At 42.5% G+C, this 19475-nt stretch overlaps 1 protein-coding gene across 1 annotated transcript in view; it reads left to right on the plus strand.

The window, feature by feature from the left end:
• LOC128869165 (protein lap1) overlaps positions 1-16449 on the plus strand; it is a 69609-nt gene extending 53160 nt beyond the window's left edge. The window contains exon 6 of the mRNA XM_054111658.1: positions 16363-16449. Coding sequence (XP_053967633.1) covers positions 16363-16434 — 72 coding nt within the window. The 3' untranslated portion in view covers positions 16435-16449. The remainder of the gene's footprint in view (positions 1-16362) is intronic.
• The last annotated feature ends 3026 nt before the right edge of the window (positions 16450-19475 follow it).

Raw genomic sequence — 19475 nt, forward strand, 5'->3', positions numbered from 1 at the left:
TTTTATTAGGATAAAAACGTAAAAAATTCGTAACAATATATTATAAATATGAACTAAATCGGACCATAAATATGATTTTTAGTAACAACTCAATCTTACGTGACCCAGTGTTTTGGAAAAGTATTCCTCTTCACGTTATCAATACGTATTTCCAATAGGAACCGAGTCTGACTTTAAATATGTTTATTAGTGATAACCCGATTCCAGCACTATCTGGCATGAAATTTCTTTCATACAAACTTTGTACTTGTAACCATAATCCGTCCTAAAGTTTTAAGTTTATGTACATTACTATACTTAAGCCAAAGTTGTCGAATTTAACATCGAACATGATATTAGAGAAAATCGTGCAACACAGAGGTTGTGCTTGCAACTCGAACTAACCCTATATAAAGACAAGACGGCGCTACGTGCCACACAGACAACGAAACCATTGATATTTTACGAGAAAAGTTTCCGGACCGTGTTATCTCTCGAAGAGGTGATCACAATTGGCCAACGAGATCTTGTGATTTAACATCTTGTTACTTTTTTCCTTGGGGCCACGTGAAAGAGAAGGTCTACGTCAACAGCCCAGGGTCGATTCAAGACTTCAAGACGTGAGGCTATCGAGGACATTTGGCAGCCACTTTGCAATTCGGTGATGGAATATTTCATGAAAAGGATATTGTGCTGTAAGCGTGGTCGTGGTGGTCATTTGCCTGATATTATTTTCTACTATTAACGGCTCCCTACAACTAAGTTTACTAGTGAGAAATCCATATATATTTCTATTGTTTGATCTTATTGTCTCTATAGCGGAGTGGTAGTCCTACTATTAATGAAAACCTCTTTTTGTGATAAATGTAATAAATTACAGTGCGTATGCATGCATTTTTTGTTTTCATGGTTATCCAACTCAGTATTCCGATCTGTTCCGATCCGGTTAATTTTTAAATTTAATTTTATATTTGAATGTAAATAACTTATTTCATGGACAATGCAAATATATTTCATATACGAGGTTTGTTAAAAAAATAAGGTGAATTTTAAAATTTCGCGGGCTACGAACATTCGACTTTTTTTTTGTTGGTACACTCGTGTCACGGTTTTAGCAATACACCATCTTTAGTTTGTTTATGAGAGACATAAATAAGACAAGTGTTTTGCGTGTTCGGCGAACTCTTGCTATCAAAAAAATGGATCACAGAATTTGAATAAAAATCTATCTATCAAGTGGTTTTAACATCGAGAGCGGTACGATGGTGAAGGTTCAGAAAAGTTTAAAGGTAGTAGTACAAAACGAAGAAAAAATGTCTGAACTCTCTCAATCCGATTCGAAAGACCTATTTAGTACGGTCTCTAAAAAACAGCGGCATACTCTAATCTTGATCTAGGTTAGGTTAGGTTAGTATGGTTGCCCAGGGAGTGGGCACACTTGGACGAAGAGAGATTCGTCCTTTGTGATACCATTGTCAAGGAAGTGAGGAGAGGGGAAGGACCGATGAGGTGCAGGGAGAGGGCGGGGAGAGGTGGTGATGGGAAGGTTAGGAGCGTGCGGATCATGAACGATGACTATGTTTGCGTCAACCGCTTAATGCTGCTGATGAAACTCATCAGATTTTTAATGTCAGCGCCAGCTATCTCAGCAGGCGTGGCAAAGAAGTAAGAGCCAAGATGTCTGAATCTTAGCCCCGCCAGGGCAGGGCAGCTAAGGAGAAGGTGCTGAGATGATTCCACCTCATCCTCCATACATCCAGCACAGAAAGGACTCGAGATGATTCCAAGTCTTACAGCATGCATTCCTCGCACATTGTGTCCTGTGAGAGAACCCACTAGATTGGAGAGCTGATATTTTGTCAGCCTCAGAAGCTCACCCGGGCGCCTTCGGTCCACACGTGGCCAGAAGGATTTCGTGACTTTGCACGTTTGTGCATTTTCCCAGCGCTCGCTGAGTTTTCGCGATGCCCATCTTTCCAGGAGCAGACCGCAGGTAGTCAGGGGGATTCCAATTTTCTCCCTCCGCGGGGAAATCACCTCGTATGTCCCTTGTCTGGCCAGCTCATCCGCCTCACAGTTTCCCGCAATGTCGCTGTGACCGGGAACCCAGATGAGGCTGATGTCAAAGAATTCGCATGCAGTCGAAAGTGAGGTCAAGCATTCCTTGACCAATTCCGAATGCACCGTCATAGACCCGAGGGCCCTTATTGCCGCTTGGCTATTGGAGTAAATATTTACCTTCTTGACTGTTAGTACACATTTGAGCAGCCAATCAGCTGCCTCCTTGATTGCGGCTACCTCTGACTGGAACACACTGCAGTGGTCCGGTAACCTGAATTTTAGTCTGATGGGGAGCCCTTCGCAAAAGACTCCTCCGCCAACCTTTCCTTCTAACTTCGATCCATCCGTGAACAAGTTCACCAGGCCCTGCCCCCAAGTGTAGCCCCCCGTCCACTCTTCCCTTGACGGGATGTGAGTGGAGAATGTTCCGGTTGGACTAAACGAGGGTATACACTGGTCTGTTGACAGAGGGATGAACTCAAAGTTTCTAAGGATGCTTGAGTGCCCATAAGGGAAGTTGAGCTTATAGCTCCAGCCCCTCAGTCTGATTGCGGTACGTGTAGCGGCAGTTCTGCCTGCGATATCTATGGGTACCACATTTAACATTGCGTTGAGCGCCAGAGTAGGAGACGTTCGAAGCGCCCCACTGATTCCAATGAGTGCCGACCTCTGAACTCTTTCCAGCTTCTTCACCAATGTCGTCTTCTCTAGTGAGTTCCACCAGACTATGACTCCATATAACAAGATAGGCTTTACAATAGTATTATGCAGCCAGAAAACAACTCAAGGCGAGAGGCCCCATCTTTTGCCAATTGCGCCCTTGCACCCATACAAGGCGATTGTTGCCTTCCTCACCCTTTCCTCAATATTGGGCTTCCATGTAAGCTTGCTGTCAAGAATAATACCAAGGTACTTCACCTTGTCAGAAAGCATCAGAGGAGCGCCCCCTAGTGAGGGAAGTTGAGCTCTGGGTATTTTATATTTCCTCGTAAATAGGACGAGCTCCGTCTTAAGAGGATTCACCGACAGGCCACAATCCGTTGCCCATCTAACAACTGCATTCAGATATCCCTGCATCAAGTTGTACAGAGTATCCAAAAATTTTCCTCTAACAATTAGTGCCACGTCATCCGCGTAGGCAATTACCCTGCAGCTCCCCTTCACCAGCTCCTCCAACAGATCATTTAGAACAACAACCCAGAGGAATGGTGAGAGAACACCACCTTGCGGAGTGCCTCTACTCACCTGCCGGTGGATGGAGATACCGCCCCACTCTGCCGTGACAGTTCTGTCGCTAAGCATTTTGTGGATAAATCTTATAAGGTCGGTTTCGACCCCTAGTTTACCTAGAGACCTGCTAATTGCCTCCGGGAGGACGTTGTTAAAAGCCCCCTCAATGTCGAGGAAGGCGCCTACCGCAAACTCCTTCTGAAGAAGAGACTCTTCGATTTCTTCCACGATTGTATGTAGGGCAGATTCCACCGATCTACCCTTGCAATAAGCATGTTGGGTATGCGACAGTCGACCCCGAGGAATTTCGCTTCTTATGTGCAGGTCAATCAGTCTCTCAAGGGTTTTCAGTAAGAAAGATGAGAGACTAATTGGTCTGAAGTCCTTAGGGGAGACGTGCGAGCTCTTACCTGCCTTGGGTATAAAGACAACCCTCACGGCCCTCCATGATCTTGGTATGTAGCCCCTGGCTACGCAGCTCGCATAGATGGGGCTCAACCAACGGCATGATACCTCCACAGATTTCTGTAGTTGGGCAGGAATGATGCCGTCAGGACCAGGAGACTTGAAGGGCCTAAAGGAGTCAATGGCCCAAGCCAGGCGACGCTTATCCAGCAACCAGCCCCGCTCCGGAATGCAAGTTGAAATGCTATCCAGGCCGGTGCTGCTAGGTGCTGGGCTCGTCGGAAAATGGGCGTCGAGAAGTAACTTCAGTGACTCCTCGCCGCTTATCGCCCAACGCCCCGATTCGTCTCTTAGGTACCCCACGGGAGCGGAACTCTTCGTGAGTACTCGTCTAAACCTGGAGGACTCATGGCAGCCCTCTACGCTCTCGCAGAAGCTTCTCCAGGAGTCCTTCTTAGCCTTTCTAATTTCGGACTTGTATATTCCTAGCCCTGCTTTATACAGTTCCCATCCCGAGGGAGACCTAATTCTTTTAGCCCTGTTAAAAAGGCGTCTGCATGAAGCCCTAAGCTCAGATAGCTCCGTTGTCCACCAGGGCGGTTTTTCCTTCCTAAGAAAAGCTGTTAATGGACAAGAGGTTTCCAAGGCCTTGTTGCAAGCTGAGGGGAAAGTTTCCACCAGTTCGTCGATCGCTTCTTCCGATAGATCTAGATTTCCTCCCGGTGCTTTGGGGAGTAAGCTCAGCAAATTTCTATAATATACATCCCAGTCCATCCTCCTCAGGTTCCTGTAGGGGGATCTTATTGGACGAGTTTGAGAGAGAGAGAACTGAATGTACCTATGGTCCGAGAAGGAATGAGTGTTTAGCACCCTCCAATCGGAGATTCGGTTTATCAGTGAGGAAGAAGCCAGAGTAAGGTCAAGCACCTCTTCTCTGGCTGCGGTAATAAAAGTGGGGTCCTTACCCCTATTACATATAAACAAGTCCTCGTTTAAAATATAATCAAAAAGTGACTCACCTCGTGCATTGATGTTAGAACTTCCCCAGCAGGTGTGATGGGAGTTCGCGTCAGTGCCTATGATAACGTCGATTTTCCTGCGTTTTGCTTCAGCCAGGGTTTCCCTTAGCAGCGTCGGAGGTGGTTCCACCTCGTCATCGTGTGCCCTATATACGGACATCAGCCATAGCTTTCCAGCCGGGCCCTCCAGACTCACCGTCACAATGTCTTCATTGCAGAAATTAGGCAAAATAAATGCGTTAAGTTCCCTCCTGATGAGTATACAGGATCTTGGTTTACCTGTCCTGCTATACGCCACCAGTTTGTAGCTTTTCGTCCTGAGCCCAGAAATGCCGTTTGCTGCTCAACCACGGCTCCTGAATCAGGACTATATCAGCTCCACCTTGCTCAAGGTGGATAAGTAGGTTGGCGGACGCCGCCTTAGAGTGCTGAAGATTTATCTGAAGAATATTCATCCTCCAGGATCCTCTCCATCACCTCCAGGACGGCGTCCTCGCTCTCCGAGGCCAGAAGCCTCTCCTCCTCCGCCCTGTCGAAGAACGACCCGATGCTTATGACGGACCCCGGAAAAGAGCGGACGTCATCAGCATTGTCACCCTCCGACGTGACGGAATCTACCTCCATGTCCACAGGAGCTTCCTCTACTGTGGGCCTTGCTTCTCCCAGCACTTCCGGATGTGCGGGGGCATCTCCTCTGGCATCGGTTTGGTAGACCTTAAGGACTACCTTCTCGAAGCCATAGTTGATGACCCCCTTTGCTTCAGCAAGAGGACTAAAAGACTCTGCATTCAGCAGAATCAGTGCTTGCCGATAGGATCCTTCAGTCTTCTCCACCTTAACCACCCTCCAGTTGTGCGTGGGAAGTTTGGGGTTACAGTAGCGGAGGATTTCCTCCATCTCCTTCGAAGCAGAGGGTTCGGAGGGGAGCCAGACACGTGCTCGCGGATGCACAGGTAGATCCCTTCTGTCCACTACCTTCAGCTTGGCTCCCTCCCATACCTCTCCCACCAAGGCTACTGCCGCCCTATACATCGAGGCTGACCGTTCGTCAGCGCAGGAACCGCAGCTTCTTGTAGGAACCGTAGTGCCATCCGGCACTTTCACAGCTTGGAGGTGGTCCAGGGTTTTCCCTCACCACCTTCATGAATACGGCAGAGATGGCGGACGCTACCCTCTTCCACTCCTCCCTAGAGATAGCGCCGTCTTCTCAACCGCTGTCCATCACCCCGAGAATGATGGAGCCCGCCTGCTTAGCGACTTCGCTAAACGATTTTGGTGGGCCACCACCAATCTTGGGTCTCTTCTCTTGGGAGACATCCTCCTCCTGGGAGCGTTGCCTTTTTACTCCCGAGCCCAGGTGTGGCGCACTCGCTTCCACTCCCTTTCCGCTGCCCTCCTCTACTCCTCTGACCACCTTCCTGGCCCACTCGAGCGTCTGAGAATGCTTCTCAGATAACTGAGGGTCATTCTGGCCACCGTAGCGCTCCAGGATCCTGGTAGCCATACGAAGGTCAGAGAAGGACCGCTTACTCTGGCCAGGCTGCCGTTTAGGCTTAACGGAGGGTCCTGGAAGAGATACCCCCGAAGTCCCCAGAAAGCTAGGTGAAAGTCCTTTGCTGGTGCTGGCTACCCCATCCAGCGCCACTGCTCTAGGAGTCGCAGACGGTTCCGTCTGTGATCCGCTACCTATTAAAGGTGGGTTCCCACCTTTAACCCCCGGATTTATGGAGAAAGTCGGTTCCGACTTTCCCCCGGTGTCCCCCTTGGTCACTGCCCTACACGTCGATTCCGACGCCTTACCCCCACTAGAGACTACCCCCCGGGGCGTAGGTTTTTTGGGAGGTGATTTCCCTCCTCCAGTCCTGAGAGAGGTGGTTTTGGGGTTCGGTTCCGAACTCCCGCTACCCCCTGAAGCTTTCTGCAGGGTTATTGTGTTGTTATTGTTTGTTGTTGTTGTGTTTTTGTTATTGTTATTGTTCATTGTTGTTGTTGTTGGGTCCCCACTCGAAGCCGCTATCCAAACCCGTAGTGTGTAGTCGTCCTTAAATGGTCCCATGGTTGTCTGTGCCATAGCAGGGAGACCATGCGAGGTTTGACGCATGTCCTTATGGGGCATGCGTTCAGAGCCAGACCGGACACAAAGACGGGTGTCGTCTCAACCGCACCTACACCGCCAACCCAATGGCTACGGATTTGGAACGTACTCCGAGGCCTGCCAGGGTTTTAACGGGACGGGGGCAGTCACGTCATTAGCCCATCAGCCATTTCTGCTGAGTTTCACCTCAGCATACTCAGGTGACAGAATGCCGCGACTACCAGCACAGGGGTCAGAAAAAAGTCGAAAAGTAGTAAATGCAGAACAATTTCGACGTACAAATGCAAGCATCGAATATGACTGTCTTATGACATAGTTAACGTGGCCAGTGAAATTTAGCTTAGACTCGAAAATAACGCATAAGTCTTTAATTTCTTCAATGGATTGCAGAGGTGAGCCAGCAATTCTATACGAAGTATGTAAAGCATTCGCTTATATTTAGTGACAAACAATTTAAATAACACCCGTCCGGACATTGTGTAAGTCGATTTGCAACTTTTCAGAGTCAATAACACTGTTAATCACCGTTAATATTTTAAGATCATGAGCATACAATAGATGTTCAGGAAATGAAAAGCATGAAGCATATCGTTAATAAAGAGAATGAAAAGGAGGGGTCCTAGAATACTTCCCTCTGGGACACCAGAGGACGCAATAAATGAACGGGATGTCGTATTATCAACGGCTACAACGCAGTGCCTATTGGACAAATATGATTGGATCCACAACAAAAAAGTAGAGTGTATACCCATTGACGCAAGCTTCGACAAGAGTATTCGGTGTGATACTCGTACTTTGTCAATCGTTTTAGAGAAGTCTGTATAAATTTTATCAACTTGAGAGTTGTTCTAGAAGGCTGAAATGCAGTAATCATTGAAAATAGACAAATTAGTGACGGTAGAGCGGCTTGCAACGAAACCATGCTGGTTGGTAGATATTCGGCCTTTCACAGCAAAATATAATTTATCATTCGCAGATATCTCAAAAAGTTTTGAGATAAACGATAGCTTCGAAATCGGTCTGTAGATATCTGTAAATATAGAGGTAACTGATGTTAATTTCCAGTCATCAACAAAGATACCAGAGCAAACGATCTATCAAATATAGTTCTAAGAGGCTTAGCAAGACACAAGCAAGATGGTCGAGAGGCCATCCGAGCTAGTTTTCTATGTGGGCCAGAGCTTCATAATACCCTTGACGACATCAGTAACAGATAGGCGTAATGACCCAAAATTAACAGGTGAAAAGCTATTAGAGGGAAACCAAAATCAAAGTTAAAGTCAAGCTCAAAATTAGAGCAAAAAAGTCAGCAAATAAATTGGCAGATTCTATACCAGCATTTGCATATTTACTGTTGTCAAAAACATTGTTTGGCACCGTCGAGCAAGATTTTTTTGATTTGATGAATTGCCAAAAGGCCTTCGAGTTCAAAATAATATTGTTTTCGAAATTTCTGTATAAGAACTTGTTCAAACGGTTAAATTCTTTTAAATGGCACTGAAATTTAGAGTAATGCACTGTATAAAGTTTGAAAACTTGTGTTTTAGATTCTTTAGATGCCTAAGCCGTTTGGTATGCCAATGTGTCTTATATACTTTCTAATGATAAATAGAAATATGCTTCAAACACAGCTCAGAAACCTTAGTCTGAAAGAAATGAAAATACATCATTGTCATGGTAGGCATTATTCCAGTCAATACTTAATAGAATTTTGTTAAAAATCGCATGAGTTGTAGCTGGATTTGATGTTAGACTCATCATATACCTCAAAAAATTCATAAAATTCCAACTCAAGAGAAAGAGGAACACGATGTTTATCAGTTAAAGGTATGGGATCAATACCTTCCGACAAAGTTTAGTTGATGTTATTGGAAATAAACACTAGATCAGGATGCTATTAAGGCTATTATAAAAATCATTAATTTGTGATAAATCAATGCTTAAAAAATTATCAATGTCATGAATTTCGGCGGAAGAATTTACTTTAGAAGCCATAAAAGCAGCCGAGTTTCTAAGTGGGGACCAACTCAAGCGGCATAAATTCAAATCACCGAGGCCACAAAGATCACTGTCACCAGCGATGCTAATGACACAACATTGTCAGCGTGTGCAATATATAAACAATCTGGTCTATTCGGCGGAATGTAGGATGCACACATAAACTGTTCCAGATGAGCCATAAACACGCACACAAAGCTGATCGATAAATGTTTTTTTTTATGGAGCTGGCAAAATGCATTGAAAGCCGAAAAGTGTGAGACTTGTCTTTCGACTCACTCACCAAAAACCAACGCCAACACCGTTTCCCTCGCGCGGGGCAACCGTTAGGCATTAATTCAAGGGAAGGGGTGCGGCGTATTGCCTCTTCATGAAACTCTGCGTTGTTGTTCAGCGCGGCGCAATTTGGTAATTACTATTTTTGCCATATTACCTACTGACAGCGGACCAATGTTCTTCTAAGTCAAGCATGATATCTACTAGGTTACTAATCATTATTGGCTTCTCAACCTTATTACCCAAATCTTCCGTTTCCAGCTCAAAACGAGAGCAGAAAAAGAAAACCTGCTCTGCATCTTCAACTAGACTGTCACAAAAGGTGTAGTACGAGTCTTCTTTATGCCTAAATCTATGCAGATAAGGTTTAAAGCATCCATGTCAACTAAGAACTTGGGTCAGGTAGAAATATATCTGTTCATGTTTTCGATTTATCTATTCGGTGATATTCGGAAATAATTGATACGTCCATCGTCCATTCATCGAGTTTCTCCGTTTCTGCCACGTACGGATTCTTCGCTCCCGTTAAGCCTTTCGGTTAGTCAGCTGTGCTGGATCCGCTCGGTGTATTTTGATTTCGGCGAACTCGAATGCAGTCAGCTAAACCGATAGCATACCCGCGAGGACTAATACAGCATCCTACGATACTGTACAGAATGAGCCATGTACCGGTATACCGTTATAATGCCTTTCATGCATGAGCCTGTTGCTTCGTCCCAGGCTGGTACAACATATAGCAAGATAGACGATGCCACACTGCTAAGTAGTAGTATCCTAAAAGCCTGCCTAGGGCCTCTCGTATTCAACATGATGCGTGTCAATGCAGTTTTAACGCCTTTGTTGCTTTATCGCTGGCGTATGTTAGGTGCTGCTAAAGCTCAACCCGTGGTCAGTAATTACCCAAGATATTTGATGCACAGCTTAGATTTGTTCGCGGTCACCTACTGTGAGATTTGCAGTCTCAACTAATATATTTTCCTGCTATTCATAAGAACTGCTTCTGTTTTATGGTTTCCAAGTCATAAATCACTATTGCGCAGCCAATCTTTTGTGATTTCGACCGCTTGGTTGCAGATTGCTTAAGGAGTTTAGCAGCGACCACGATTGCAATGTCACCCGCAAACCCTATGACGTGGGATACTGGAGGTAGTTTGCGACGCAAGACTCCGTCATACATTATATTCCAAAGAAGTGGGCCCAGCACTGACCCCTGTGGGACTCTTCCCGTTACTCTGTATCTTTTGATTCCTTCGTCGGTTTTATATTGCAGGGCTCTGTTAGAGAAGTAGCTTGCAACCATTTTAGGAATATATACTGGGACACGAAAATTATACAGCGCATTAAGAATTTTGCCACAGCTAGCTGTATTGAAATGCATTTTTTACATCTAGCGTTGTGACTAGGCAATATCTATACTATAAAGGAGAATGTCTGTACGTTGTCGGCGCATCACTACGAAACGACAACACCAAATGATGTAAAAATGTTTATACATTCATATTTTCACCGAATGAAGGTTATAGGCATGTTTTTATGATGGAACTCCCTTCCCACAGTCCCAGGCCGCGCCACCACTCCCATTCGTCACTAATAATCGAATATTTGCTTAAATTTAATCTAAAAAATCTTAGTTTTTCTTATTTCGCACTATTTATAGTACACTCTAGACTTTATAATCCGCATAAGCTGTTCAACTATGACCCAAATACAAAGTTAAAAAACGGTTTGAGATACAAACTTAATAAAAATAATTTTGTTTGATATTTTTCTGATGGGTTGTTTTGATTTTATTCAACGAGGCATAGCAACGGATGCCGGGTATTGTAATATTATGGTTATTAATAAAAAATTATTTTCTATGAAATTGTTGTTTGTAATTATTTTATACGCATACATATCCTAAATCCCTCAAAACTACTCCTACGCGAGCGGGGCCGCGGCTTAAAGCTAGTTGTTTATATCCGTAGAACCAGCGAGAATCTTCGATCGCTTTGCGAGTCATTCGCTTTACCGCTATAACAGCATCTATGGGCGAGTGTGGTTTAGGGAAACCATATTGATGCAGCGGCAACCCTCCGGCAATATCAATAGTAGCTTCACGATCAGATTTTCTAATATTTTGCCTGCCGTGTCCAGCAAGCCAAGTGGACCGTAGTCTGAGGGATCGCCCATCGGCTTAGACCCTTTTTTGTATTAGCACTATTTTTTGCACATTCTACTCTTTCGGGAGTGTACATTCCTCTAAGCAAGTGTTGTAAACATCTATAAAGATTTTTAGGTGCGTTTGGATTGCCAACTTAAGGGCTTTATTCGGGATCGCATCGGGTTCGAAGGCCTTAATATTTTTAATCTGTTTGCAAATTGGCAACATTTCATCATTGCCTGTTAAACACCGATTTTCATCGATTTCACTCAGTTGCCTTCCTATTGGCGGAACAATGTTTCGACCAGGTTGTGCAGGATGACCGGGCATATCGTGGGCAGCGGTTAAAAGGTTTTGTTTTTTTCATCTCAAGCTGATATGCAAATCCCAATGGATTGTTGTCAGCATAATTGCATATTTTTGAAAGCACATGCTTTTGATTTAATGTTTTAGCATTTTTCTTTTTTCCTTGAGTATGTTTCCTTCACAACAGGCCGTTTCTCTTGACCGGTGGTATGTTTGCATTGCTCTATTGCATTCTTCGCGTGCAGCGAAGATTTTTTTCGTCCACCAGTAAACGGGCTCTCTGTGGTATTTATTTACTCATAGCTGTGTCACATGCTTCAGTGAGTTGCTTCATGACTTTATTTGTCTTTTTAGCCGCATTTCTAGTGAGCGTAAGGTTTGCCATCATCATCTTGAATACTTCAGGATCCAAAGGTCTAACTCGGTATCTCACATCGTAAGTGTTAGGTCATCTAGGCCTATCATGTTTGCTTATGACGAAATGGTCACTACCAGTGTAATGCTGGTCATTTCGTGCTAGTTGCGAGGCTGGAGCTAACAAATGTGAGGTGGATTATTATTGTCCTATTCTCTGGTTTTTGGAATGCTTCCTGGTTCCTAGCATTCATAAGCGTTATATCAAGCATAACGAACGCTTCCAGAAGGGTGGTTCGGGAGCACCCCTAATTCATGTAACTCATTTAACGGTAGACCCAAGAAAAGTGCTGTTTTGACAGGTTGGGTACAGAGAGAAAGGTGTTAGGTGAGAAGGTTTGATGGGGTAGGTGCGGGGTGGTTAGTATCATGCGGCGTGCCTTCACATACTGAACATATGTTGAGTATGTTGGGGTCGATTCTGGATAGGTAGAAATTTAGTCTACTACAGTATCCAGAACGCAATTGGGCAAAAGTTACGTGGGTCTCTCTGGGTATCTGAAGCTCTCCATTTACAATAGGTGGTGGTTGGACTCCGATAGCGGTATTCAGAGGTCGGGAGTTTAGGAAGGTGGTAAGTGTCTACCGATGAATGTCGTTAAGTGTCAGTCTGTATACAGTCCGGTACAATAGTTGTAAGTGCGTTTTGTCCTGGATCTCGTCCCCGTCGTTCACTTTAGAATACAGGCCATCGATGTCTTTGCAAGGCCCCATTATCGAACAATCGTCAGCATAGGAGACCAGGGAGACTCCCTCTGGTGGTTGGAAGAGGGTCGATGTGTAGAAGTTAAAAAACAATGGAGATAGGACACTACCTTCTGGAACATCTTGCTCTGCCCTCCTCTGCTTTGAGTTTTAGTCTCGAAAGAAGACGGACGAGTGCCGACCACTCAAATAGTTCGCGAACCATCTCTTCAGCCCTAGCGGGAGGGTCGACTGTATAATGTCATTTATCAGCATAGAGTGGCTGTATCAAAAGCCTTCTTCAGGTCCAGCGCTACTGGGACAGTCTTCTCGGAGGGGCGGGACAGCTTTAACCGCTTCATTGATTTTCACGGTGTTTGGATCAGATGATCGTTCGAGCACCACCAGCAAGTCTCCACTTGCAGTTTCTTATCACCATGCATTTTCTGATTGAGCTTCTGTAAAAATGGCTCTGTTTTCACACGTTTCAAAAAGTCCACATATTTACACTTCGTGGCTAAGCAATCTTGAATGTTCTTGAATACAATAAAAATTGTTTCATTCATTAACGCAAGCGCAATTTTTGAAAGCAAGGTTCGTTCATTCATAAAACGAGCTCACCACACCTTCTCTCACGCTCCCGAGCTGTCCATAAGCCTTTTTTTCTTGAGGAAGACAAAAATATTTGGTGAACCGTGAATTTTGGTCGTGGCAAGTGCCCGCATTTTCATATACATAGGTTTTCTATGAGCCCGGCAGAATGGTCGTAGCGAATTGTACCTAACTGTTTCAGCTGCTGTGAGTTAAGGGTGCGTAGAATTATACACTATGATGTAAACAAAAGCTGCCATTAACGTAAAACCAGTTTACATCTTTGACATTTCGTACTATTAAACATTTGATATCCATTCATTTCTGCTCTTTCATAGAAATAAATTCCTAACTAAGATATATGTATATAAAAAATGCACGCAATATGTAAAGGATTTTCCAATAAGAGGCGTTATTTTGATAAAAGATCAATCGTTTCGTTGCTTGTGTGGCACGTAGCGCCGTCTTGTTGAAAATAAATGTTCTCCAGATCAATACCATCCAATTGCCACCATAAAAATCGTTGATCATCTCTCGATAGTGTAATCCATTCACCGTAACTATTGCTCCAGCTTCATTTTCGAAAAAGTAAAGTCCAATGACTCCGCCGGACCATAAACCGCACCAAACAATCACACGTTGAGGATAGAGAGGCTTTTCAACAATAACTTTTGGATTTTCTGAGCCCCAGATCTGACAATTTTGCTTGTTGACGAAGCCACCGAGGTGAAAATGGGCCTCATCACTCAAGGTGGTTGTTCGATGGATTTCCGGATCATTTTTATGCATTTCAACGACCCAATCAGCAAAGAAAGCGACGTTCTTGATGATCGGCCGACTTTTGTGTTAACTGGACTTTATAAGTCTTAAGACCGAAATCCTTATGCAAAATACGGTGTAATGACGTTTGTGGAATGCCTAATTCCAAAGAACGACGAGGAATGGACAAACCTGGGTTTTCTTCAACACTTTCGGCTACAGCAGCAATATTTTCGGCTGTTCTTGAGCGACGTGCACTGGTTTTATTCTTCACATCACAGCTCTAATTTTTCCACCAATATCTGCATTGCGGTCCCACAAGGTGCTTCACGATGACCCAAAAATGTTCGAGTTTAACGAACCGCCTCTGCCAAATTTTCACCATTTTTATAGTGAATTTTAATAATTTCAGTGCATTGTTTAAGCGTGTATCGTTCCATTTTTATTAATGGCGTAGTTACTACTAGTCAAATATCAAAAATGACAGTTTTAAAAGTGACTTCTACCGGAAATAGCGGGCTATTCAAAATAACATCTGTTATTGGAAAACCTTTTATTACAGTCATAAATTTAGTAATTTACTTTGGAAAAAGACGGCTGTTTTTTATCTGTAGTGTACCTATGTTTACCTATACATTTTTCTTTTGACAACGCGTGCTATTTTTCTGTGTGCCCAGCACGGCACTTGCTTGGCTGACTCGCACAGTGCTTTCTGGCACCCCACATAAAAAATAATTTTTGTCCGAGGTTGTCTTGTATGCTTTTACTTACTTAATGGTTAAACTAAGAGGGAAAAAGTAAAGTACCATTGATTGCAAAACTCTTCGCTAACTTTTGTTACTAAGTATTCACTTATACCTATGTATAACAAACGAAATTTGTGTTGGAACCATATCACGGCCAAGTGAGAATATTGACTGAGAAAAATTTCATTTAACTTGGTTACAGAAACCCTTTCAATCGAGTATTCGTATTAAAATGGAATGGGAAATGTCAGTTGACTACTACGCTTGTCGACTAATTCAACTCATTTTTAAGACAAAAAACAGGTGAGAGAATTAACTAGATCAATAATAGTTACAGAAACGGGGTACTGAAGTAGTTAGCGCTCACCATGAAACCAATTGAATTTATACGCATGGAAGCGTGACCGGCAAAATTCAAACTTAGAGTTCTGTTATAAAAAGAAACTTAAAACTGCTAAATAGGTGTATCTTTCTCGTAATACGCGTTGCGCAATTTGTTAATTTCGTGAGAAATTTAGAAAGCGTACGTTGTTTTTACAAAGTCAGTTCCGCTTATGAAAAACGGGTTGAAGCATCGTTCCATCGTACAAAAATGTCACGTGCATCTGAAGCAAAATATTTGAAAAAGTCGAAGACGGTATACGTTGACAATTTCCCCGGACGAGACCCCAAAAATTACCTCTCCATAGTAAGATCAAAAGATCATTGATTTGCGTAAAGCTGAAGCAGTTTTAAAGAAAAGTGGTGTCAATGTATCCAGAAATGTGAATTCGATGAAGTTTACATGCAGCAGATCTCAGATTCTGGAGCACATTGAAAATACCACTACTCTCATTATCACACATGGAAAAAAGTCTTGCACGGGCTAAGACAAATTCATAACAAAATTGGGAAAACGTAATATTCACGGAGGGCATGTAAAATTTGCTATAAAAAAAAACTAATCAATATTTTTTCAAACTTTTTTTTTTATTTTGAAGATTGAACGTTGTCATTTATGAATGAAAAATAATATCGTTCAAATGACTGCCACGACTGGCTTTACAGTAGGCCATTCGATCAACTCAATTTTTAAGCACATTTTCGATTCTGTGGGCTCCAATTTCATGAATGGCAACTTCGATTTCGTGTTTTAAAGCAACAATCGTCTCTGGATGGTTCGCATAGCATTTGTCCTTAACGGCTCCCCACAAAAAAAAGTCTAACGGGTTTAATCACAGCTCCGAGGCGGCCAATTGATATGTTCATTGTATGTTAGGACAGCAACTCTGCGTATGTACATACATATTTAAATGATATCGACAATCAATTATGTAAACAGAGAGATACAACAAAATGATCTATGTCAAGGAAGCACAATTGTGAAATTAATTTTGGCTGTTACGTCTCGGGATTTTCTCAGCATAATTGCGAAGTAACATGAGCAGTGGCTGCGTTAGTTTTTTCGTGTATCACCGATACAGTCTAGATTTTTGTTGACATCTGTTGTAAGCAAACTGCTGTCATAACCCCTGTTACGTCAGCAAATCAGGGCGATATTGTTACGTTATTTTCCAAACAAATTGCTCATAATAATTCCTCTGATTCGAAGTCTAGATTGTAGTTTTTGTGAATCTCTTTATTATTTTTCGTTTATCCGCTTATACTTACGCTCAGCTAAATCAACCTGCACTGTTCAAAGAGATGTGTTGCTTGTTGGAAATTAAGAAAACACGTACAACACGCTAGCACTCCCAATCAGAATGGGCGAGATTACAACTGAGGAAACAGAGAAGTTAGTCAGCTCAATGCCAAACAGATTGAAAGAAGACCTAAAACATCAGGGCAATGCAACAAAATATTAAGTCCCGTTTTGGTTGCTATATTTACATCTTGCTGCAATTACGTACCGTTATGTAAAAATGTATTTATAAATGAAATATGTTTTCAACTATAAATTTATGTTGTGTTTTTAATCAATTGAAAAATATGTGTTAGGTCTTCTCGGACTTTATACGCTATGTGTATGAAGAGCATAAATAATGTTAAAATAATGACTGTGGACGCAAATGGTATTTTTAAGCACAAACATGAGCTAGAACTGTTGTTGCACAAGGAAAAAATTCATAATTTGCTTAACACGTTCACGCCGGCGCATACCACCGGTGGCCTGCACTAGACTGTCTTATCGGGCCGTGTGTACCACCCTTGGCCAGCACTAGACTGTCTTGTCGGGCGGTGCGTACCACCGGTGGCCCGCACTCAACTATCTCAGCGAGCGATGCGTACCACTGGTGGTACACATTCTATTGTGATACTAGCATTGCGAATGAGATCCTAAGATAGATAACAATTTAGTTGGAGAGACTGATAACAACTTACATCGCGTAACAGATAACAATTGAGATAAAACTATAGTTAGGCACGTGTGCGCGAATAGTAAAGATTATTATTAAGTGCTGAAAATAAAGCAAGCCACATTAATGGCAACAATGTGTGACTTTTATTTAACAATCCAGTGATCGAACTACGATGAATTATTTATTGTGAGACGTTTTTAGTTGGATAAAAACGTAGAAATTCGTTATGCTCAAATCCTCCTTTAGGAAGTGCGCCATTATAATAAAAAAATCAATAGATCAATACGAGGATGAAAAAGTAAGCTTGATAGCAACTTGCATAAAACTACCTGATTTTGAATTGGCAATAATAGCGCTATGCAGCCTTACTCACATATAACCTAAAATCGGAAGACTACAAAAAACTACTTGGAAGATATAATGGCGGATATTTCCACGCAAAAAACTTAAGCTGGGGCTTGCACTTAACAACGGCTAAAATATTTCAACAGAAAATCAAACCTACTGGCCCTCAGGCCTCAACAAAATTCCTAATGTTATAGATTCCTTCGTGAACAAAAATTTTAGAAAAACTATCCGAAAATAGGGAAGGAAACAAAGAAAGAAGTGCTAATCTACAAGAGTGTCTTCCAAGAAAACTGAATTGAACAGAAGCATAAAAACATTATCTTAAGAAACACTTTAAAAAACTTTTCAGCAGAAGAAGTAGACGTTAGAAGTAGAAGTAGTAGAAGTTAAAATCAATGAAGGGTCCAAGCTTTGTATTAGTCATCGTCGAAGTTTTGAAAAACATAACGAGGAAGACGCTAAGAAAATTGACCGTTGCAATGAAAAGTATCGGAAAAGTAATGATATCTAAACCAGGAAAAAGTTTAAATGAAGTAACGCCTTACCGGCCAATCGTCTTGCTTCCAGTAATGGGTAAACTCCTCGAAAACCTGTTCCCCGAACAATTAAAATCAATTATCACATTCAGAGACCTCATACCACCACATCAATTTGGCTTCCGCGAAAAGCTTCTTTAATCGATCACATACTCGTATATACCTTCTGCTCAAATATGAACGAGACGTTATCAATAAAACGGTCCGCGGATGACATATGGCAAAAAAAAATTTTTTGTTTTTTGCTAGGACTGTTATAAGCTTACATGGCAAATTTCAGCGTGATATGTCACACAGTTTGTTTTCTGTGCTACTGTACAAGTCAAGCTCGAGTGTGTTCTTCGAATTTAATGATGGAAATTCAAGTTGAACAAAGAATTTGTTTGAAATTTTGTTATTCCAGCAAAATTTCGGCTTCAGACGCCTTAAAAATGTTGCAGACAACCTATAGGGACTCTGCTCTATCGCGTGCACGTGTTTTCCAGTGGTACAAATCGTTCAAAGAGGGCCGTACATCGGTTGAAAACTTGCCTCGTGAACGTCGTCCAGCAACATCAGTAAACGACGAAAACATCGGAAAAGTAAAGGAAATTGTGCTTGAAAATCGCACGAATCGCAAAATCGGTTAGCGCTGAATATTATTTAGACGTTTTAAAGCGTTTGCGCGAGAACATTCGTCTTAAAAGGAAGGAATTGTGGGACAACAAGTCATGGTTCTTGCATCACGATAATGCACCAGCTCACACATCACGTCTTGTTCGCGATTATTTGAACAAAAATAATGTTAATATCCTTCCGCAAGCACCGTATTCGCCTGATATGGCTCCATGTGACTTTTTCCTGTTTCCCAAGCTCAAGTTGCCGCTCCGTGGAAAACATTTTGAGACAATTCATAAAAGAGAATTCGAAGAACACACTCCAGCTTGAATTGTTTACAGTAGCACAGAAAACAAACTATGTGACATATCACGCTGAAATTTGCCATGTAAGCTTATAACAGTCCTACCAAAAAACAAAAAATTTATTTTTGCCATATGTCATCCGCGGACCGTTTTATTGATAACGTCTTGTTCATATTTGAGCAGAAGGTACGTAGAATAGTCCATACAATAGAAGATGACTTTTTTATATAAACCTGTATATATCCTGTCAGCGATAATGGTGTTTAAACAAAAATATACAACGTGATCACTTCGAAGCTGTACAAGCAATGAAATTTATTGAGCGTCTCATTTTAAGTACAAAGCAGAATATCAGGAAAATAACTGTTTAAAGCTAACTGCGCATAAATACCAAATGTTTGTATGTACGTCATGAATTAAATAACAGATGCGTACGAAGAAATAATACAAATACATAGTAGATATGTTATGGTACATAGGAAGTTGCTATAAATTAAGGTGGTGCGAGATTGGACGAATTCTGAACATCCTGCCCGGTTGAGGCGCTGGCCTCAAAATGCTCTGCGTCCAGAAGCCGGCACAATTTCTGTACCGCACGAGTCATCATACCGTTCGCCGTCTGAAGCGTGACATTACGTATTAGA

The sequence above is a fragment of the Anastrepha ludens genome, chromosome X, assembly GCF_028408465.1.
Source record: "Anastrepha ludens isolate Willacy chromosome X, idAnaLude1.1, whole genome shotgun sequence".
Lineage (NCBI taxonomy): Eukaryota > Metazoa > Arthropoda > Insecta > Diptera > Tephritidae > Anastrepha > Anastrepha ludens.